This window comes from Aplidium turbinatum, chromosome 7 (assembly GCF_918807975.1).
Source record: "Aplidium turbinatum chromosome 7, kaAplTurb1.1, whole genome shotgun sequence".
NCBI lineage: Eukaryota > Metazoa > Chordata > Ascidiacea > Aplousobranchia > Polyclinidae > Aplidium > Aplidium turbinatum.
The window spans coordinates 14,724,150-14,748,899 of NC_137478.1; the positions used below are offsets into that span (position 1 = coordinate 14,724,150).

The window sequence follows — 24,750 nt, forward strand, 5'->3', positions numbered from 1 at the left end:
TTTTCCAGGACTGGATGTAGCCGCAAGACAGCAGAGGTTTTTGAATCAGTGTTTGCCTTCCCCAAGACGAACTGCCGTCCAAGGCTGACGGGCTCCGTCTGCCCGGCTGTTGTACTGTCTTTTGTCTGACCTCTCACCTGTAACCTGCCTGACATGGTTAGACCTGCCAGGGGCTACGAGCCCCCGTCGGTATAGCCCACAGGATCCTTGAGGTACTCAAGCCTCCCCACCACGGCAAGGTAACAAGTACGGGAGGGAGGATAGAGTTTACCAGGAGAGATAGAGTTTCCAAATACCTTCCACAAATCTATCAGCGATTTGCAACAGATAAGTTTATTCATATTCGAGAGCCACTGGAAGGACTTGTTGCTAATTGCATCAACAGTTACACTCCGGATTGGAGCCTCCCAATCGATGAACAGCTATTTCCAATGGAAAACAGATGTCCTTTTATCATGTTCATGCCAAATAAGCCAGACAAGTTTGGCATGAAATTATGGGTATTAGCCGAGGTTCATTCAAAACACTATGCAATACCGTAGCGTACTTATCGTATCTCGGAACTATTGAAAGAAAGCAACGAAATGGAAGGTTTCTCCCTCGAGTAGCCTATGTAGTGATCAGGATCACCACCAATTTACACAGACAAGGCGGGTACAACGTCAAAACAGTTAACTTCTTTACTAGGGTGAATCTTGCTTGTTTGCTACAGGAAAGAAATATAACCATTGTTGGAACTGTTCGAGCTAACAGTAAAGGACAGACAAAGGAGATGACCAAGGGTGGAGGAGAAAAATTCTTCTACAATTCAAAGAACAGCTGCATGCTTGTAAACTATCAGTGCAAAAAAATATGTAAATCTCCTTTCCACTATGCATGACAGCCCTAGTATCGATGCAACAGAGAAAATAAATCCTCTGTGATCCATTTTTATAACGAGAACAAAGTAGCAGTTGATGTGTTTGACTAAATGGTAAGAAAATGCACCACACATGCAGCAAGCAAAAGTTGGTTTCTTGCAGTTTGGACATATATGCAAGATGTTGCAGCTTTGAACTCTTGGATTATTTTTAGAAAACGTTCCGGCAGCAACATCAGTCGACGTGATTTTATCCTCCAGATTAAGAGCTGGAGAACTGCTCATGCGCTGAAACGAAAGCCGACACTGCAGAGAGAAGAAGGGCAGGGACGACCATCTAGAAAACGCAGAAAATGTGCTGGATATTATTGCAAAAATAATATTTACCATTTGCGGCCACTGTCGAAAAGTGGAAAGTGTGATAATGGTGACTGGAAAGTCACAGAGTGCAAAGGCTGCATTGCACTGCGTAAAGTGTTTGTTGGTTTGTTGATTTTTTCTCTCCTGAATAAGAAAACTTTGTGCTATTTTTATGATATTCGCTCTGTTGAATTTTTACATCATTGTACAGAGTCAACATACAGATACAGTCAAGCTTCGAACTGATCAAAACCTGGTAGCTTACGTCATAATTTTCGTCTAAAACCAAAAAATGAACAGCGCAAATAGGTGACGAAAGTAATAAGTGCTTCAGATAATTTTTTCACTGTAAAATAAAACGAACTCTTACTGTTAATTTTGCGGAAAAATAAAGTTTTTGTGAAAAGTGTCGATTTCGACACCAGCGGCCGTTGGAGGTATACTTTTTTTTCGGCCGTTCTAGTGTTAAACACGAAAAATTGATTATAGGCAAATTGTTCGTAAGCAATTGTTCGTAAAGCAATTGTTCATAAGCAATTGTTCGTAAACTGTTTTTCGTAAAATGAAATCCGTAAAACAATTCTTTGTAAAGCATTTCTTCGTATACATCAAATTTTAACTGCATGCACGAAAAAATGCTTTAGGAAGAATTATTTTACGAAGAATTTGTCGGACACCGAAAAATTGATGCAATGTTTGGCAGATATTGGCTTGAAAGGAAAAGATCTGCGACTGATAGCTAATCTATATTGGACGCAAAAGGCGTATATTCAGATGGAAGATGGTTTATCTGGTGCAATGGACATAAAACGTGGAGTTCGCCAGGGATGTATACTACTGTATCTCCATGTGTATTCAACCTGCATACTGAAATGATTTTCAGACAGATTGATGGAATGGAAGGTATCAGCATAAGAGGTACGAATATATCCAACCTACGGTATGCAGACGACACTGTTTTAATGGCGGAATCAGCAGAAGCTCTCCAAACAATAATAGAAAAAGTGAACAATACTGGAAAGAAATATAACATGAAAATCAACACAAACAAGACAAAAACGATGATTATTACAAGAAAATAAAATGTACCAAGTTTAAATATTACTATTGGCGGAATGCTGGTCGAGCAAGTCAAAAGCTTTACCTATCTGGGACACACAATAACTGAAAATGGCAGATGCGATACGGAAATATTGAGATGAATAGAAATAGCAAGAAACAACTTCATAAAAATGAAAAAGACATTAACAACACTCAAAATTAGCATCAACGCTGTAAACGAATATGAAATGCTGTATATGGACTACGTTACTTTACAATGCAGAAACATAAACACTGTCATCACAATTGGTTAAACGACTTGAGGCATTTGAAATGTGGATTTATAGAAAATGCTTAAAATTTCATGGAAGGATAAAATCACAAACAAAGATGTACTATCCAGAATACAAACCAACATGGCAATTCTACAAACAATTAAATCAAGAAAATTGAAATATTTTGGCCACATGATTTGCAATAATTCTATTCAAAGACAACTACTAGTAGGAAAAATGAACGGCAAACGAAATAGGGGCAGACCACCAAGAGTTTGGACTAATGATATTGAAGACTGGTCAGGACTTAATTACAAAACTGCAGTAGAAACATCTCACAACAGAGAAACTTGGCGTCTCATTGCCTCCAACCCTCGACGAGAGGAAGGAACTTAATGATGATAATGATTGAAATTCACTTTTTCTTCAAATAAAAAAAAATTCCCTAAAGAAATTCTGTGACACAAAGAAAGTCAAGATTGAAATTAGTTTTTGATGAATTGAAATTGTGTATAAATTTAAATTTTTCAGTTGCTGTTACTTTTGTGATTTCAAAATTAAAATGTGTTTGGAATTGAGATGGTTTGATTTTCACTCTATGTATTTCTTGATTCTCTTTAAAAAACATGAGAAAAAGCTTTCTTTGCCCACAAAAATTCTCAAACCATACTGTTCCACTGATTAAAAATTTAACAATCACTGATGTTCTTACGACAATCCACTTTGTTTGAAAGAGATGAAAAACGACCGAGTTCCGCAAACGATTGAAATCAACTACAATTAGATTCAAAATAGAAAACGACACCGCTTTTTCAATATTTTCGAAAATTGCGAGCTTTGATTTTTGTTCATCAACATACCCTTATGTTGTTGGATGAATTGGATCAACCGGATCAATGAGTGCTTGAATAATAATTTCATTTCCAACTTTAATAAATTTTCCTGAGTTTGTGTGCAATGTGCATAATTGTTAGCTCTTCTTCCTGAGTTAAGATATTCTAAAGTCTTATGATGGCATTTCCTGAAACGTTATATTAGTGGAAGTTAGAACCCGTCTGTTTTCTGGATTTAGTCCAGTTTTGCAAAGACTTCCAATGTTTAGTGATTCAACAAATGTACCGTCTACATACTCTTTTGTTGTAGCGTCAGTAGAATGAAACAGATCTGATAATCTAGAAATTCTACATCCATTCATATCTAAGTAGTCGTTTCTTATTGTCGTTCTGGTATCAACATAACTCTTTGTAGCAGGATCGTGATCCTCAACTGGGATTCAATTTTTTTTTGCTTTGTTATAGTTTTGCTTCCAACCCTTACAAGTCCTTTGTCTAGTGAAGTAAAAATCCTGATGTTTTGTCCTGAGGCATCAATGATATCACTAATTCCATACAGACTCCAATCTTGAATAATGAATACTGGAAGGTGAAATCACCTGATTGTTGTCCCGGAAACTTAAATTAGCTAATACTGAATCTGATACTGGTGGATCTCTGGAGAATTTCCCATGTTGATCCACGTATTCCTTGTTGGGGGCATCTCTAAGGTTCTCTGGGGGTCTGACATTGGTTATTTTATTCTCGGTCATGTCTAGCTCGCCAAACATTTCATCTCCTGCTTTAGATACTTTTTTATTAATTGGACAACGTGGGTGACTACACCAACCCCTCCAGATATTGTACCTAATTTTGTGATTGTCATTTAATAAAAGAATGGAAATAACTAATGACGATGATGAACTACTCACCGAGGATATTTGTAGACATCACGAGTTGATCCCAAACTGTCATTTTATGATTGTTGGGTCTACCGGTCATTGAAAAAATAATCTTCTTTTGAATATGCTAAAAAAGGGAATAAATTTCGATGAATGTTCTATGTATACAAGTAACCCTGAACAAGCAAAGTACAGTCTACTCGATTTTGCAGAAATATTGAACCCTGAAAAGACGATTCCAGTAGAAGAACTTGACAATACAACACATAAGGTGGTGGTTTTTGTTGACATATAAATTGATTCAAAGAACATGAACAAGATTAAAGAGCATTGTTCGCTGTCTCCGAACTAGAATTGTAATTGTGCCTGTTTGACTCAATCATACTACGACGTACCACAATACATTTGAAGGAATACTAGCTGCTTTGTCTTTTTCGGTAATTTAGATAATAAAGACATCAGACACATTGCAGACGATCACGCAAAAGGTACTACTTCCAACGAATTTAAAAAGATTTACCATGAAGCAACTAGGGAACCATTTAGTTTTATGGTCATGGACAGAACAGCCAAGCATATACCTTTGATATATAGGAAAAGGTTTGATAACTTTTATTTTGCTCAGCTTTTTTATTTTGCTTAGGCTTAAAGAGATATTTTGTAATTGAAAAAGAACTTAAAAAACGTGACTGACAAAGTACTTGCTCAATATTTGAAACAAAGGAAGAGTTTAAACAAGCATTTTATCACCCAGAAACTGGAAGAACAAGAATTTCAACATGACGCTAAGAAACAGGTTAAACCAATATTTGAAAAGCTGAAACCACCTGGTATTTATCCATCACCACCTGACACTTTACCAATGGTAGAGCCTCCTCCCCATGACTCAGAGGCTCCTTCCACGTTTATTGTTAATTTTGAAAAGGAATTTCAATCCAGAAGAAAAAAATTGTTGGAAATACAAAGATTAGATCTGAATATTCACCAATTCAGAGACCTGAAAACACTTGAGACCCAAAGAGCTTATGCTGCTCAAACAAAGTAAAAGGTGGGCGAATGCGAAGTCATGAAATTTTAGATGAAGAAAGAGACGAATGAATAAAGAAATTAAAGTCAACAAAAAATATAATGAGATTTTGAAATCCATTTCATCCACCTTGAGATATGGTACAGGAGTTGGTGTTATTAATCTGAATGAATCTTAATGCCATCTAGAGAAGCAGGAAACAACAACCAATGAAATATTACAAATTCTCAATAAACGAAGGAAAACAAGATGTCTTACAAAAGATGAGTTTGATAATGTTAAATCAAGTATTAATAAATGACAACCTTGTTTTTCGATTCAAAGAAGGGAATTGGCCTTTCACACCATTTTACAACCAAGTTTAACCCACCTTTGGAGTTGAACACTAATCAACATTAATAACCAGAGAAAATAATGTATTTATTTCAATCCAGGGAACAGAAGCTACACAAGATCGTACAGGAGTTTCATGGATGCTATGAACGAATACCAGGACTCAGACACAGGCTCGCAGTTAAGTGTGGAAGACTGGGCAGGTTCGAATTTCTTGGAACTCTACTAGCTAGCTTAACCGAAGCAATTTTACCAAATCTTCTAGAGAACGGATTGAGATTACCTGGGACTGAGTCTGGGACTCCATATTACTTTCCAAAACCAATTCATGGATCTTGTTCTTACCTTGGGGAAAACTCTCCGTTCAAGAACATAACGCTTCTTGGTTTGAATTTAGAATAATAATAATTTTCTAGTGTGTAATAAAAGATCAAGATGTGTTATTTAAAATTTGATTTGAATTTGTCAAAAAATCAAAAAAGAAAAATTGTTTCTGCTTGAAAAAATAAACAAGGAGTAACAATTCGATTGTTTTCTGCAAGTCTACGTGGTCCAACAAATGCATCACTTTTGCTAACCGAGAAACAGATCAAGAAAATTGAGAAAGCAAGACAACAAAACCAAGGTTTAGACTTGAAGATGTCGAAAACTCAGATGGAAAAGCTCGGTGATTGGATTTTCAGTTCTCTGTTGAAATTGTTACCACGAATCTGATTGTAGGCATCAGCCAAGTCTATCTTACTGAAACCGTACGCGTAGCTTGGCCTTCGCTTCTGAAGAGTTTGAAGGCTTACGGACTACTGGAACAACCGGTGTGTCCCAATCGGAAACCCCAATCGCAAAACTGAACTGGTGTCCAATCACCACGTACAATATCTGAATCATAGGCCTTGGCTAAGTCTTCCTCTCGCAAAAGATAGGCTACAAGCCTGGGGTTTTGAGAAAAACTGGTTTAACATCAGATTTAAAATGTATGTTTAGTTCATAATTTCGTAAGCACCCGAGTTCGGGCTTAAAAAATATCTTTAAAGTAGTCACATAAAAAGGAGCATGATTTTTCCTCACTCTTATCAGGCTTGTCGCACGAATGATTGCTCTCTAAAGTAGAACAGTCAGACATTTATCGATAGAAATTCCTAAAGAAGAAATTGCATCACAACCTAGCAAAGATTAGCCTAGTTCTTTGATTTCCGTGACTACAAATGGAAAAAATCTGACCTTTCCGTGGAAGGACAAGTTACCTGGGCTGTGAAAGAGCCCGTTATTGGCATTAGATGCTTGCTTGCAGATTGGAACTGCGACACTGGTGCTTGTCGTTGAGATGGGCCTACTTGAGTCCAGACGTCGCTGAAAAGGAAATTTCCATTTGTAGCAGTGTCCAGTTCTAGGTATGCTGTTACAATATTAACCATATCCTAATACGAGCTGTTTTCGTACGCGGAAAGCACGTCACGGCTATCTTAGCCCCGTGCTAATTAATCGTTAATAACGGGAGCTATGGAAATCAAAGAGCCAAACTATTATACAAGATAGTAGCCATGTGTATTGGGCGTATAGAAATTAAATTTTTACTCAACAAATTTATTGTAATAAAGTGTTTGAGATGAAAAGGCGTCAGAAAGTCAGTTTTTATTCTACTTTCCTAAATATAGCTTCAAAATTGAAAATTTTGAAATATATCATAATGCTAAACTAAACAAAAAAATACTTTTGCTCATAAATATAAGGCATTTTGGGGCGTTTTTACATTTCAAAGTATTTGTACTAACATTTATATTCCACTTAAATTCAATTATATATATCTAGCATTGCACGAAAATGTCTAGCCACCTGAAACGAAATGCTTATTATGAAGGGCAAGAAAGTAGAAAAATAACCAGCAGAGGTTTAGAAAACTCGAAATTTCACATTTCTAGCATATTTCCTTCTGTGAAATATTTCACTACTAGTGTAGGGCGTCCTCATGTAGCCCCGTGTCGCTACATATAGGGTTAATGGAAGAGATCGGTACTTCCAGCTTCGAGGTTTTCTGTAAGAACTAGAGAGCATATTAATTTCCTCGATCCAGTTTACCTTAGAAGGTTTGAACTGTTTATCTTTTTTTTGGCAAACAGTTTGTAAGTGTCCTGTAAGATGACAAAATTGCAGGTGGCGTCTTTATACCTGTAGTCATTGGCGTTGGGGTTGGAATTACCACGACGTAGGGATAGTAGATACCGGGATTGTTAACTACATCCGCTTTTTCGTTCATCCGCAACATTAGAAGGGTAATTTTTTTATTTATTTACAAAATAATGTATTTTTTATGGGTTATATAAAAAGAGTGAAGTTGGTTTTGAAGTAATTTAAAGTTTTTAGTTGAAAGCAAGCCAGCAGCAAAGCGTGAAAAAAATGTCAAATTGGCAATTTACCCTCCTAATGTTGGCGGAACAACGGAGTTGCTTGTCCCGGTAATCTACTGTCCCTAACCACGACGATAGCACTTTTTATTTTTCGAAGTAGGCTTTACTAAATACACTGTTTCCGACAATGTTACTTTTTCACTTTTATTTCAGTTCGTACCTGTGAGGAATCTTTTTTTATTGGATAGTCGAATGTCTAATCTACTATCGCCATTTACTGTAATGGTCTTGTTTTAATGTACAGTATAATAAACTTACAAGTTGTCTTTTTTTTCAGAATTTAATTAATCCGGCTTTGATAGAATAAAGTGATTACCGTGTATCGGTTATTTTGCAAAGATGTAATTTTGTTGCACTATAAACAAAAACAAAGCTAAGCAATTACATTTGAATGATGCAACTGAAACCCAATGATCCTGTTGTCTTTCATCTGTATGGAATAATCTATGTCTGACCATGATATTCTGTTTTTATTAAATAAAACTGAAAAGTACGTTAGTAATTTCAAGAATATGAAAACAAAAAGAGCGAGTTTTCTGTTATTTAACACCATCCTTGACACAAAAAATGTAGTTGGATCTTATTGTGACAATACTGGCAATCAGACAAGTGGAGCAAGGAAAGCTGTATCACATTGTGCTTTCATCATATAGATAATGTGGATTTTTCAATAATTCAATTTTTTTCAGAAAGTCAATGTAGTAAAATCATAAAAATACAAAAAATAAACACAAAACAAAGTTGACCATAGTTGACAAAAAGAAGCCTATATCATTTCACATCATAAAGCCATTCATAGCTATATTCAATGGTAAACATATGATGTAACAATAGAAACAATAAGAAAAAGTAAATGGTTATCGTGTTTATTATCTCTCTACTATCCTTTCAAACGTGGTGCGAAGTATAAATCTTAAATTTCCACAAACCCATACTACATACCGCTAATCACATTGATTGCAGTTTTAAAATATATGCTTACATGTTCTAAATGTTTTTTTACGCAAGCATGAATACCTGAAAGTTAGTATTCAAACATTTCTCTGTAGGAAAGAAGAGTGAATTGTATGTTTTGTAAACACTGCTGGGATGAGATTATAATTTGAAATAAAATGACATGATACCAGGCTTTCTATAGACACAGCGCAATAAGTCTCTATCAGAGACAATTTGCATGCCATGGGATTGCGTTGGGGTGGTTGGAGTGGTTGATAAGAAGCCAGAGTGGGTGTTTTAAGTAAAGGTAAAAGCATTGGACTTTAGCAGACAGCGTCAAGGTACAAGGACAAATCAAATTTGATGTAATTGTTGATCAAATTGGACAGTGAAAGTAAAATTACAGTATTATAAATCAAAGTCGGTTTATGCTTGATAAACGATGATGGAATACTTAACTTTAAAGCATTCAGTGAAAGTTATAATCCAGTAAGTGATAAAAGATGTATTGTATAGCCTACATAAACATTTTACTGATTATGAGATTTTATAAAGCATTTAATAGGGTTCATTACAAAACATTAATTCACTGTTTGTCTAAATTTGGCTAGGATGGCAAAGATTACTTTTCAATATAAAATTGCACTGAACTGAGAAACGTTTATTTGCATGGAAACGATTTGTTCAATAAAGTTAACATCAAGAGTAGAGCACGCCAAGAATGTGTAGTTTTTCCATGTCTTATGTCTTATTGTTTTATGAGTCAATAAAGGATGTACTTAAATATACTAAAAGTGGAGAAGTTAATATAGTAATGGACGATTTTAATGCAATATTGGGTGATCATCATGAATATCCCACAACTGGTCGTTATGGATTTGGCAATTTAAATGAACGTGGAAGAAGGTTGCTGGAGTTTTGTAAACTTAATGATTTAGTAATAGCGAACACTCTTTTTCAACATCCTGCTAGGCGGTTGTATACATGGCAAAGTCCAGGTTATCAATTTCGGAATGAAATTGACTATGTTATGATAAACCAGAGGTTCAGAAATGCAGTAAGACAAGTTAAAACGTATCCAGGGTGTGATATAATGTCTGACCACAATCCAGTTGTTATGAAAATCCAAATAAAGCTAAAAAGAGTGAAAAGAACAAATATGTCAGAACATATGGACATGAACATGCTTAAAAATGAACAATATCGAGAGAAATTCAGTATTACAGTAAACAATAAATTTGAATTATTACAGCAAACAGAAATTCCTCAAGTAATTACACAAGAAACTATAGATAGAAGTTGGAATGAAATTAAAGAAACCTTAAATGATGCAGCTGCCAATATTTTACCATCAAAGAGGAAAAACATTAAACAGCCTTGGATTACTGAGAAGATACTTGACTTAATGCAACAGAGAAAGAAAAACAAATTCAATAATCACAAGAAATATAAAGCTTTAAATAAGGAAATATCCCAATTATGCAAAGATGCTAAACAAAGGTGGTGGGAAAATCAATGCAGTGAAATAGAACATCTAGAAGCATCTCATAAGTCACTTGAATTACACATTAAAGTTAAACAGCTAACATGTTTGAAGAAAGTTGAACAAGCAAACAGCTGCATCATGGATAGTGGAGGAAAAATGTTATTTCAGGAAGAGGATATAAAAAGTAGATGGGAAGAGTATGTAACAGAATTATATGATGATGATAGAACATGTATGCCTGAAATTACCAATAATGAAGGAGAAGAAATATTGATATCTGAAGTTGAGAAAGCCATTCAAGATCTGAAATGTAATAAAGCTGCAGGAAAGGATAACATTTATCCAGAAATGCTAAAAGCACTCAATGGCATAAGTTTAAAACGCATACACATATTACACAAATTATGTAATGAAATATATATGACTGGATTTATACCTAAAGAAATGAATGAAACTGTTTTTGTCAGACTACCAAAGAAATCCAAAGCAAAGAACTGCAGTGACTTTAGAACATTAAGTTTGATCAGTCATGTACTGAAAATTTTGTTGAGAATAATTTTATTAAGAAATCGAAAATCTATTGAGAATGAGGTTAGCATGACTCAAAGTGGATTTATAACTGGTAAAGGAACACGAGAGGGTATACTTAACTTCAGAACAATTTGTGAGAGTTACAATGCAGTAAATAAAGATGTATATGCATGTTTTATTGATTATGAGAAAGCATTTGATAGAGTTAACCATGAGAAACTAATTCATTGTTTGTCCAATATTGGTATGAATGGCAAAGACTTACGTTTTATTGTCAATTTGTACTGGAATCAAAAAGCATTTATTCGCATGGAAAAAGATTTGTCTAAAGGAATTGATATCAAGCGTGGAGTACGCCAAGGATGTGTACTTTCTCCATGTCTTTTTAATTTATACACAGAAATGATTTTTCGATCCATTGATGATATCAAAGGAGTAAAAGTTGGTGGCTTGAATATAACTAATTTACGCTATGCTGATGATACTGTTCTGTTGGCTGAATCACAAGAAGATCTTCAAGAAATATTGGACAATGTTAACTCAATTGGTAGAGAATTTAATATGAAAATTAACGCTAAAAAGACCAAATCAATGATAATCTCAAAATCACCAGACACTCCAGTACTCCAAATTATAATTGACAATGAAATTATACAAAAAGTAAAATCTTTTTCATATCTTGGTCATTTAATAACTGAAGATGGGAGGTGTGACCATGAAATTCTTAGACGGATAGAAATTGCAAGAGCTACATTTGGAAAAATGAAAAATATTTTAACCAATCAACGTTTAAATTTATCAACTCGTCTCAGGATCTTAAAATGCTATATCTGGTCGACCCTATTATACAGTTCTGAAACTTGGACAATATCACAAAAAAATGGAGAAACGGATCGATGCCTTCGAGCTCTGGACATACAGGCAAATGTTAAAAATTTCATGGAAACAAAAAATCACTAACGATGAAGTACTCTCCAAATTCAATTCAAGCAAAATGCTCTTACAAACAGTCAAAAGAAGAAAATTGAAGTATTTCGGACACACGATAAGGCAAAATTCACTACAAAGATCATTAATAGAAGGGAAGATAAACGGTAAAAGAAGCAAAGGCAGACCAAGAATGATTTGGACAACAAACATCACAAAATGGACAAAATTAACTTATGAATGTGCAGTACGCACAGCTCATGGTCAAGAACAATGGCGCATTGTATCCAACCCTTCATACGAGGAAGGAACAAAATGATGATGATGGATTTATATACAGAAATGATTTTTTGATACACTCATATAAAGTTGATAAAACTTTGGTAGAGAGTTTGCTTTCTTGAACCATAAACAAACAAAACAAAGTAGCCTTAGTGGGTTTAATATATTGTATTACAAAAAAAAATATCTATAACATAATAACTCAAACATCAAACAACAACTATGCCCCACTGGAACAAACCCAGGTATGGCTTTTGCAGCACTGGCAATAATCAGCTTTCAGACAGACGTGTGCTACAAAAGTTCCCTCGGTCCCAACACTAACTTTCTCTCATTATTGTACAGTAGTACCACTCAAGACACCAATTCCAAGTGAATCAGTCAAGCGGTGAAACATCTCATGGTGAAACAACACCGTCAGCGGCAAGGCTCTTCGGGAAAGACTCGGTGCAAAAAAGAACAGAACGCTAGACAGAGATCATAAAATCTATCGATCTTTTACATTCAAGCCTTACAGAAGGAGCACACTCAATATCCTCACCGGACGACCCAGACAATTGTGCTTCCTCAAGATTTCGAAAGTATGAAGGTCCCTGGTCGTCGCGATCCCTAAGCTGAATAAACCAATAAGCGATGCAAAGGGCACTAGATAGTATGGCACTGTGGCCTAGTCTACAAGCTACTCCGCCTACACCCTGATAGACACATGGTTAAAATGATCATGGAGATCATCCACAACAGGAGTGTACCTTAACCATCGATAGCGGAAAATCTAGAAGTCTTATACTCTGCGAAAGACTGGCAATCATTAGAAACAACGTTGAGCTTAGACATGGCCACCATATCAGGATACCTCCATCAATAGAAACTGAAGCTCAACGAAAGTAAAACGGTGACGCAACCTTCCATCTCAACAACAACGAGGCTCAAAGTGACCTGAAAGTGATCATCAACGACAAGATCTTGCTGTCTTGTCCAGAGCCAACGTCGCTTGACAGGCCACTCACATATCGTCACCATTTACATTCACTACGCAAGAAACTGACATCTCTCGTCGCCTTGCTAAAACGCTTAACCGGCACAACGTGTGGTGCAGACGCTGATGCCTTACGCCAGTGCTTCTCAACCCCTGGGTCGCGACCCAAAACTGGGTCGCCGTTTTATTTGGCTGGGTCGCTGTAGCCTAAAATGTGGTGGCAAAAGATAATGTCCCTTGAACAAAGTTAAAACTACCTACCACATCTTTAGTTTTCGTAATTTCCACTATTCTAACTACGCCGCAGGTTTCACCCGACGATGTTGCCACACACATTTTGCAGTAAAGTGTACACAACAGTAAACTCTAGACTAGGGAATTGTAACAATTAATTGCTTCAAAAATCACTCCAAACATATACAATTAATTGCTAAAATTGGACAATTTATTGTTTTAAACCTTATCAAATAAAAAAATTATTGCATTTCCCGCAGTCCTTTCAATCTTTGAACATCACTTGTCTACCTGTAAATTCGTCAAATACTTAAGCTTGTATGGTTACTATGTTCACTTTTTGCATTGCTTTGGAAACAACAACACGAGGTGAAGATATCTTTGCTTTGGTCGCCTAATTTATGAATGAAGAGGGTTAGAGTAGACAAAATGCTCCAGTATTTGCAGTGACGGAGCTCCAGCTTTGCTTGGATCCCACAAAGGTTTCACTGCTCGTGTGAAAGAAGTGAATCATAATGTACTCGTCAGTCACTGTTTCGTCCATCGAGGATATTTAGCATCTTGCAGGCTTTCAACTGAATTCGGAACTGTCATGCAAGATATAACTCACATCGTCAACTTCATAAAGGCCAAATCACTGAGCTCACCACTATTTGAAAAATTATGCAAAGACATTAATGCAGAATACAGACATCTGTTGTACTTTCCTTATGTGAGATGGTTATCTCGTGACAAAGTAGGCTACTGGAGAGATTTGTAACTCTGCGCAAGGAGATGAAGGAATTTTTAATAAACAAGAAACATAGCTTGGCAGAAAAGTTTGCTGATCAAAACTGTGGCGTAAAAGGATCAAAAATGTGGCGTATCTTTCTGATATAGCCTATTTTCGCAGCTGAACATGCTGAATAAATCTTTGCAAGGACCAAACAAAATGTTGGTCGATGTATCTGAAAAACTGATTGCTTTTACGAAAAGCTGAAGTTGTGGAAGAGGAAGATCGCGTCCCAGAAAACAGCATCATTTACTGTTTTTAATCAATTACTGGAAGACGCAGAGTTAGGCTTTGACGATGTCCAGCTTGTCATGGAAAGGCATTTGGGTTCATTGATATGAGAATTTGATATGATAATCCGTGAATATGAGTGTGGCTCATTTTTTCATGCTTACAAAACGTTGTGCGAAACGTAGTTTTGAAAATACGGTCGCCATATCTTCGCTACTAATTTAACTTTAATATTTGGGTCGCCACAAATAAAGGCTGAGAAGCACTGCCTTACGCACTGCAACCCTTGCTTTGGTTAACTCCACTGCTACATACTGCAGCCCTGCCTGGTGTCGCAGTGCCTACATCTGCCTCATCAACCGGCCAATTAACCACGCATTACGAACTGTGACTGGATGCCTGGGCTCAACTCCAATAGAGTATCTGGCTTGCCGGGCGGTAGATTCCAACCACTTGCTCCAATCAAAACTTCTGTCTTACAACAGGAACCCTCCCGGCGGCAAAAGTGAAGACACCCCTTTGTACCAGCTGTCGCTGAATTAATACAACCATTCAGCGATCATATCATCAACCTGGCACATTATATGGAAGACACTTGGAATGAGCGTGGTGTTCCGCCGACACCAAACTCCATGGATTTATACCTCACACGGCGCACCTCCCCCCCCCCCAGGTATGGGCATGCTCCGGCCGGCCGACTTAGGTTACGCAGAATCCGAACAGGAGTCGGCCGCTTTCATTCCAACATGTACAAGTGGGATTTGACTCCTTCATCGGCCTCCGAATGAGCCGCAAAGGAACAAACTGCTGACCATGTTATTCTTGAATGTCCTATTTACAAGGCATCAAATGGAATGCATGGTATAGCCGACACCACTAGACGAAGCTACACTCACCTGACTTTCCATCACCTGCCCTGAAATTCGAACAATCCTGTCTCATACGAAACAAGAAGATGGTTACAAAACTAACCTCCATAGATTCAAGAAGCTTTGCCTTTAGCTTCTGTTTTTTCACACGTGTTATATTGCCATAGAAAGTGCAATTAACCATAGCATACTCCAGCAAGCCAAAAAATACAAATACAAAACAGGCCAGCAGATAAACATCAAGAGCTTTGATGTCAGGAATTTTTGGTAGCGACTGGCGGACATTTGTGCTGATTGTTGTAATCGTCAACACAGTTGTGATACCTGAAATGATACAGCTTTAATAAAATATAAAATGACAATGTCAATTAAAAAAAAGTTATAAAGTTTCAACAACCTTATAAAATAAAACTTTAAAATAAAAAAAAGTTTAAAATTTTGCATTTTTTATTAATTATTGACCTTCATGTGTTTTACTTGGTGTCATCTGCCGTCCAGCTATGTCGGCTTCGCATTGTTTCAACAATCAGTACACATAAAATTGATTTCGTCTGTTACTAAAATGTCAGGCTTGTCTTTTTGAAGTTAACTTCACGTTGTAAAGCTTTGTAAGCTATAGCAGTCTGTCAAATTTTTTTGTTGGCTGTGTTCTTCATACTTCTTGAATTTTCAAAAATATTATTTGAGATGCTTTTGTTTTTTTAATACTTGTTTATTTTGTGTTTATTAAGCGTTTTTTTTGCAGATTGGATTATGGTTATAATATTTAATATCTTTTCAGGAATTACAGATTTATTGCTTTCGCATATTTTTCAGGTCCTTCTGATGATCCTTATTTAAGTGAAACAAACTGTTAAGGGTTCAGATAGTAATAATCAGTGGTGGATTTCCAGAAGATTAGCTTCCGGAGCGCTAGTGTTTTACTTTCCAAATGGGCTAGGTGCCGTAGAAGAAATTCAGAAATATGTTTTTATAAGACTTTGAAACAACACACTTGATGTACCTAAAACGTTGCTAAGTAGCCTAAGTATCATGGTCTATAGATGGTATAGCGTTGTTCAATGCAAATGTAAAAGAAATTCAGAAATATGTCTTTATAAGACTTTGAAACAACACACTTTTGATGTACCTAAAACGTTGCTAAAGTAAGTATCATGGTCTATAGATGGTATAGCGTTGTTCAATGCAAATATTCATATTTTAGTGAAACAATAATAGAAAAAAAATACAAGTTATAGCCTAGAAAAAAATAGAAGAAAATTTGTTTTTAGTTTTTTCCACTTTTGATTTTTGATTTTTCAAGTTATAGCCTACAATTTTTAAGACACTTATCGTATTCAAAATCATAAAACCTCTGGCGACTTCGGGTCTCAATTGCCGGGTTACGTCCATGGCGTAATCAGGATCCAACATACTTAGCTGGTTAAAAATTTCTCATTGGAAGACGGATCATTCGCATAAAGATGACTAATAAAACTTTTCTGTTTTTAGTGAACCACCCAGCAAACTGTCCACTTGAAGCGGTTGACTGTCTCTTATCTTATAATTCACATTCGCATAAAGAGTAAACTTGAAGCAGTTACAGTGTGTAGAGAAGCACGGTTAGATGTCAGTATGAGGTTCATTTGTGAAAATCTGCGCTCACACTCGCTCGATGAAATTGGAAGGGATTATAGTGACGTTATCAAATTTTGAAGACTCTGGGATCTTCTTTTCGTAGTTATATATTCACGAAGTCCTCTCACAGCAGCTTCGCGTTCATTTAAGCGCAATCTCTTTGCCACTTCAATGATTTCGTTTTCTCCGTGTGTCATTACTGTGTCCTCTGGCCAAATAGTTAAATCAAGTATTTTTCAGCTGTTAATAAATGACAAGTCTGTTGAATTCAACAAGCGATCTTGGATGGAATTTCCTATGTGATTATACACCCTTCTCTGTTGGGTGGCAAATACCACCCTTTGGTAGGGTGGAAATGACCATTTTCCCTATAAGCTATGGAGTGGGAATGAAAAAGTAGAAGTGGAATTTTTAGACCACCCCTAGAAGTGGTTAAAACTACACTTTTTTATTTACAGTGCAGAAGATGCGGGGATTGATTAGAGGGCTATTTCTGCAATTGTTTACATGTAATTCTACATCTTTAAACTCTAAGTTTTCTTCAGCATCCTTAGCAATGCCATAATGTCATCCGGTTCGTTCCTTCGTGTTTCAAATAATTTTGCAAGATTATTAATTTTGTTATCTGCATCTCAAATAGTAGCCTACATGCTCTGTTTTACAGTTCAAGGCTATTTCGGATAATTCTAGCGAGTATTCGTACATTAAAGCCAAGTCCAACAAGATATCCGTGGATGTTATCTTCGACAAGAGTCCTTGATATTTCGTACGTTCCCAAGAATCTCTTGTGTCGCTAATAGCCTTCTTTTTGAAAAATTTGACAAGTGCTGGAAAATCATTCCAGACGGCATTAACTGTGCGGACACTCGAGGCTACCCAACGTGTGTCCAGTAGGCCTACCCTTCCGATTTTCAACAACTGCACTTCAACAGCCACTGCACATTCACCCAATTTCTTGCTATTGTTAGGAGAAGGGTGGTAAAGGCTATAGCGTTTGTCTATAAAAGATCGAAATCGATTCAAATTACTGACTGATTTTACAGCATGACGAACCGATAGTTCCAATCTATGGTTGCACAATACCACACCACAATGTCTGGAAAATTAATCACGAAGCCATTTTGCTACACCATTTTTGCGACCTATCATCACAGCCGCGCCATCACATTCAACACCAATCAAACAAGAAGATAAAAATGTTGTAGACATGCCATATGACTTTAGGCAGCTTTTCAGGAAATCATAGATGCCATTCACCGTAAGACTAGCGAGCTCAACAAGACAAATACATTCACAGGTTCGCTTCCGTCAAGACTGGTACAAAGATATATTATCAGAATGGATACGCGATTTAACGTGTTCGACTTATCAAGAATTATGGATCTACTTTTACTGAACAGGGCAAAGCATAATAAGAGTATAGAATATTTGAGCTTCCGGAACGCCGTTCCGGAGAATTCAAATTTTTGACTGAACTTCCGGAGCGGCGCTCCGGACCGCTCCGGCTGAAATCCAGCCCTGGTAATAATTATATTTGATTTGATTCGCTCTGCTTTGCTGTTTTGCTTAGCATTGAGCACTTTTTGTAGTATTAATAGTTTTCATTGTTTTGATTTCTACTGTCTATATTCGGCTTATTTGTAAACGAAAAACTTCATACTTCAAATTCCTCAAACTTTACAAAACAGACTTTTATAAACAAGACCGCCTATCAAGTTACCATTTAGACTAATTTGTTGCTTGAATGGCTTGATATTTTAGTTTTAGAATATGCAGCCATGTGAAAACCAACAACAAAAATGCTTTATTATAATGAACTAGCCGAGGTAGTATGGGTATGGCTGTAGCATGTCAGCTAGCAGTTATAGTAGATATGTAAGCTGGAACCGGAATAATGTTTTCTCCATATAGCCCAGCCATGTATTGCATCACTTCTCAACCAGTCATCCTCTCAACTTTATGTGCCAAACAAAAAGTCAACAAAAACTTAGCTCATGGAAGGAACTTTTATGATTGCATCAGTACCAGAAAATTTCAAGTGCAAAGCATAGGCCTGGCTGACCAAACATGAATTCATCAACTTTAATAGCTCGATTTAACCACGCCAGTTGCCACTTTTGTCAATTTTGTTGTCATGTTGCAGTTCACCATGTATCAAATTTCTGTGCAAGTAATTTTATTATTTTAATTGTTACAACGGTGTTTTTTCAACATGAACATTGTTAAATGTTTAGTTCTAGAACTAACAAGCTATAGCTTACGTTTATATGTTCTGCACTTCCAAGTTTTGTAGAAAAATAACCAAGGTTTTTAGTCAATAACATGTGTATTGTGTGAAGAGAAAATTTTGGAGGAAAATAGTTTTTAAAATGAAAAAATATGAGTAAATACATAGTTGATGATGAGGAAATAAAAAATAAAGTTGTGGAAGACCTGGACAAATCCAACTATGATTGTTGGCCGTTTCTATGTCTGACGAGATTATAATCGGAAACAACATAAAACCAGGAACAATTGGATGGTTAGCGTCCAACCTGTTTACGACGAACATTTACAAGCAAAAGTGACATGTGATTTGTGAATATGAATAAAAATGTTTTCTAAATTATTGTTTTACAACAAAAAATTATTTCTTCAAAAATAAAAATTAGGTCTTTTTTTTTCTTGCATTAATTTCATACAAACTAGGCAAAGGTACAATTATAGATATGCCACCTGTTCAGGGTGTAAAATTAACCTGCTGCCCCTATCCCAAGAAAGTGTAAAGATTTTTTTCTAAAATTTTGCCTACAAAATCTAACTAAAAAATAAAGAGATGTGAGGAAATTTCAGGTCAATACAGTCCATACTACGGTCTGGTCAATAATAATTATACCTATGTCTTCAGACGAAGGTTAATTAAATGATTCTTGGAAGCAATATAAACAAAGTGTGTTTAACCTAAAGCTACTCTTGCTGCTGTAGCTTCATGATTGATCCAAAAGGAAACCCAACTGAGAATAGTAATAAGAGAACACGGAAGATAAGTTTGCAATATGAAAAATCCAATATTTCTTTGCAGCCGAAAGCTAAGAGAGACTCTTGGATACGACCCTGAAATAACAAAAATATCAAGTAGGAATGTTTTTATTTCAACTTATATGTATAAAAAAACATATGTTTGTGCCATACTATTATGATTATTATTTTTGTTTTTTTGATGCAATTTAATCAATAAAACTGAAAAAAACATTTGCTTTCAACATACACAAAGCACACAATATGCTGTTTCTAATGCTTCATTGCTTACTCACTTCAACACAAAGAGAGATACAGTTAAAGGATAAAAGTTTGATGACAAACTTGATTTCGCTAAAACGTTAGGACTACAATAGTTTGTTAAATATATTTTTGTTCGCTTTTGTCCTGCAATGAGTTTAAAAAGACTGTAGTGATAGATATCCAATCTATCGTTATTTTTATTCAAGCCTGCTTAGTTGTTTTACAGAATGTAATACGATGGAGACTGGGGCTTTCAATTTGGGGCAGAATTTCAAAATCCGGGTTTGGCGTATTTTAAAAACAGAATCATAGGTGTTTATTTAGACAGAATGCGACATGTTTTTTTATCAATCACTTTAAATGGTTCAGTCAAGCTGTAAGCTATTCATGCTGTGCACCCTCTGTTTTGTACTCATTTATTGCATTTGGCTATTTAGCATCATACAACATTGTCTCCTGCTACTTCCACAATGTAGACTGACGTTGGACCAATTTCGCGATACGAATTTAAAGTGTTGAAAATGTGCAGTAGGCAGCGTATTTGTAAGGGATACATAGTATACCTTTGAGCATCTGAGAGCAAGATAATTAATTGTTGCGAAAGTACGCAAGGCAGTGAAGCTATTCAGAACGTCCGTAGTGCGCAATCATCACAGTTTACAACCTCAGAATATTGCCTCCTTCAGAAAAAAAGAAGTTTCTCTTCTTTGATTGCAATACTCAGCGACATAGCTTCTTCAAGTAACTTTGCCGCTTCTACGAGTTACGTAAAGACATAACGGTGGCGGTGATTTTTAAGTCTTCCGAAGATGATTGTAAAACAATCAAAGAGCTTTTAAAAGCTCTTAGTGTTATTGAAATGAAACACGAATACCTTTGCAAAAGGAATGCTGAACTTTGTCCTGCTAAAAAAGTGGCTACGCTTTCCTTGAAGAAGCTGAAATTCTTGGGAACAGAGGTTAATAGGGGAAAATGTAAAAATGATTCAATCATTTAGATATTCAAAGTCTCCCAGCTACCTGGACTAGTTCGAAGACCAACGCAAACACAAAACTTGAAAACAAAATTTGCATTCTCAGCAAAATCTTTCGGAAAACCTCTATCCACAGAGCCTGGACGGTCATATGCAAAGGTGAGAAAGTATTGAAGTTGAGAAAAGTGTTGAAGCTGAGCTCAATAAAGAGTCCAAAATCAGGATTCTTTCTAAAAACAGGCTTCATTTCTGAAAGAAAATGACGCCTGCAAGGTCTTTCCTCCACAGCGACGAATAGTGAAAAGCAATGTATTTTTTCGAGCTACAAACAAAAGATCGGAAAATTTTAAAAGACTCTGTTATGCTTAGCTGATAATCAACTCACGTCAGTGGAGACGGAAGTAGATTGTTATTCATTCATAGGACTAGCCTACTGAATTTGTCACAAAACTGAGAAAAGTCTCAACACTTTCATGTTCGTGCGTTAATGCAAACAAAATGTTTGAAAACTATCCTCATTTAGCAATGAGCATACAATGAAAGTGTATTTTCTTTTTGTCTTTGCATACTAAGTACCGTAGTAATAAGTTTAATATCCTGCTAAATCGCAATATTCAAAACACGAAAAAGCTGGGTTTTCCAAGCTTCCTGGTATTAACCCGAGTTTCGGGTAGCGAAAAATAACCTTTAAAAGACGGTCTACAGGTTCGGGTAAACCCGAGTTGAAAACATTAATGGAAACGTCAGAGTAAAGCCGTCTGTAGATTAGTCTGTTTAGTTTTTGTATCGTTTTTGTTTCTCTATAGTAGGCTACAACAGTAGCGCGGTGGTAATCTGCACACACAATGATTGATTGATGGTTATCCCTCGTCGTCGAGAATGATGGTCTTCGCAATAAAACGCTAACAATGAATTCTTAAATGGCTAATGCGTACAATCCTGGTTTTAAAAGTTCGGTTGCATTTGGGACAATTAAGATCCTTTGCGAGAGCTGGTTGTGGGTGTAATTGACGTTCTTTTCTTTGTGTTTATTTTTCCGTTAATCTTAAAAATTCATGAATGGCAAATCTCCAAAGCAGCCTATCCTCTGCGGCTTCCTCCTAGTTTGTGTGATTATTGCAATCTTTTATATTTCTCTTCTGAGAGTCCTAATACCGCTACTTTTGACCACCACCGAACGCTCACAGGCAATTCTGAGTAAAACGTTTGCTTGGGAAGGCGCTAATCCGGCTACCGAGAGCCGAACGAACGCCGCATGATCTTGAGTCGAGCGCATAAAAGTGGTTGAAAGAAAACTTGAGTCTTTTTAACATTGACGCTAAATCCAAGCCTCTTGTATCTTTCATGAAAAACATTCAAAATCTGCTGTAGGTGGTTTGCACTCAGTGGTACTACACAGTTATCAACAGCATATTGAAATTTCATGATACTACGTATAGTCGTATAGTCTTAGATTTACTTTTGAAACAAGCGTGGAATGAAAGCTTTTCATCCATGTCGTAAGATATTTCAATTTGTATGATGGTAGGCCGTGGGGGATTATTTCCAAGATAAATGCAACAAAACTTACAAAAAAGGTTGGTGCCATTACGCACGCAGTCCTTGTTTCACCCCAGAGTTAAACTAGAAAGGTTAAGGACTGTTATTGCTGGTTTGGACTCTGGAAAGCATACCGTCATAAAGAAGACGCAGGATACAAAGAAATTTGTCAGGTCATTCGTATTTAGAAAGTGCATCCCACAAGAACTTTCTTGAAACAAGGTCAAAGGCCTCGGAGAGATCAATAAACCCAATGTACAGTGGTTGATATTGTTTATGACATTTTTTTGCAATTGCTTAAAAGGGAAATATCATGTCCTTGGTGCTACGCGATGGCCTGAAGCCCGTGAAGCCCGCCTGGAATTCAGGAAGATTCTTATCGGATATCAGAGAGGCAATTGTTTAAAATACGTACTAAGATCTTACCAGCAGTCGCAAAGAGAGAATTCTCACGACAGTTTCCACACCTTGTCCATATTTTGATTGGTAGTTGATAGAGGCCATGGGATGAAACTGCTACCTATTTTGTATATCTCTGCCAGGATTTCATCAAGTTCCGCTGCCTTATTGTTTTTCATGACCATGATGGCAGTTATTACCTGTCCGAGAGATGGTAGCTGAATACAAGAGTCTTCTTTCGTCATGATGGGAATGATGTCAATCGCATGTTTTTCGTTTGTTTATAACAACGTTATGGTTGAGAAGCTCCCTAAACTGTTCTTTCTATCGAGACCTTACTTTAGCTTCACTCGTTAGTATCGTTTCTCCATGTTTACTTCTCATAGGGGATTGTCCATGCGTGGATGGTCCATAGACTTCTTTCATTGCCTTAACAAAAAACATGGTTGCCGTGATTGGCATCTGCTATATGTTGCATTTCATGAGCTTTCTTTTTCCACCATTGATCTTTCAGAGTGCGAGTAGTTCTTTGGATTGCAGCTTTACATTTTTGTGTAAGTCACGTTTTACATCAGATTGAGAATCATTCTGGAGCGTGATAAAAGGCTTTTAGCTTACTATCGATTAGTTCCATGAGAATATTGTCGTTCTCATCAAACCAATCTTGGTAGGTCTACTTCTTATGACGAATAATTTCATGGCATGTGTCAAGAATGGCCCCTTTGGTGATTCCAGCGGTCTTCAACAAAGTTAATAATTTGATTTTCCTGAAGACGAGTCTGCAGGCACTGTTGAAAAGCCTCACGTAACTTCATGTCTTGCAGAGATTCAATATTGCATTTTTGTGGATATTTAGCTTGATCATGATGCTTTAATTTAGTGCATAGTAATGAGAAGATGATCTGTTCAGCACTTTAATACATGTCATGCCTGCTCCGGTGACAACTCTAGTAAGAAGCACATGTTGCAGGTCAGGAGATTTTACAATTGCGTAGTCGATGAGAAGCCAGTGTTTTGACCTCGGATAATGCCAAAACTTTCACGCAATTTGAATGTTGGTTATCACCAGGTTGTGCTCCGCACACTTGGTGAAAAAAAGGGTTCTATTAGAGTTTACTTTACCCGCTCCATCTTTTCCAATAGTACCTCTCCATAAACCCACTTGTTTTTCGACTCTTGCATTAAAATCTCAGAGGAGAATAACTTTCTCTTCTCGTAATGTTTGCAACAGAATATAACCAAGTTGGCTATAAAACGATTCCTTAATTTAATCATCAAGTGTGAGTGGATAGGGTGCAACCTAGTTCGTACCTTGAACCATTCGTACAATCAGTTCGTACCCTGAAAAGATCGAGAAAAAAAATAAAAAAGCGAAGTCGCTGATCGCAGTTTAATAGCACAAACCCGAAGTCGCTGATCGGAGTTTCCCCAAACAATTTGAAACAAACTCGAGGGTTAGGATTAGCGGAAACTGCGGTTAGCGGAAACTGCGGAAAAATATTTGCGGAAACTGCAATCAGCGAGGGTTAGGGTTAGAGCATACTGTAGATTACTCTATGGTTAGAGTTAGGGTAAGCGGAAACTGTGGTTAGCGGAAACTGCGGAAAATGTTTGCGGAAACTGCAATCAGCGAGGGTTAGGGTTAGAGCATAAATTACTCTATGGTTAGAATTAGGCCTTAATTATTAGGGTAAGGGTTACCGGAA

General features: G+C 36.6%; 1 protein-coding gene across 1 annotated transcript in view; it reads right to left on the reverse strand.

The window, feature by feature from the left end:
* LOC145773770 (gamma-aminobutyric acid receptor subunit beta-3-like) overlaps positions 1 to 24,750 on the reverse strand; it is a 60,252-nt gene that overhangs the window by 13,049 nt on the left and 22,453 nt on the right. The window contains exons 6-7 of the mRNA XM_082584901.1: positions 19,813 to 19,965; positions 15,359 to 15,579 (exon numbers count right to left, since the gene is read on the reverse strand). Of these exons, the coding sequence (XP_082441027.1) occupies positions 15,359 to 15,579; positions 19,813 to 19,965 (374 nt within the window). The remainder of the gene's footprint in view (positions 1 to 15,358; positions 15,580 to 19,812; positions 19,966 to 24,750) is intronic.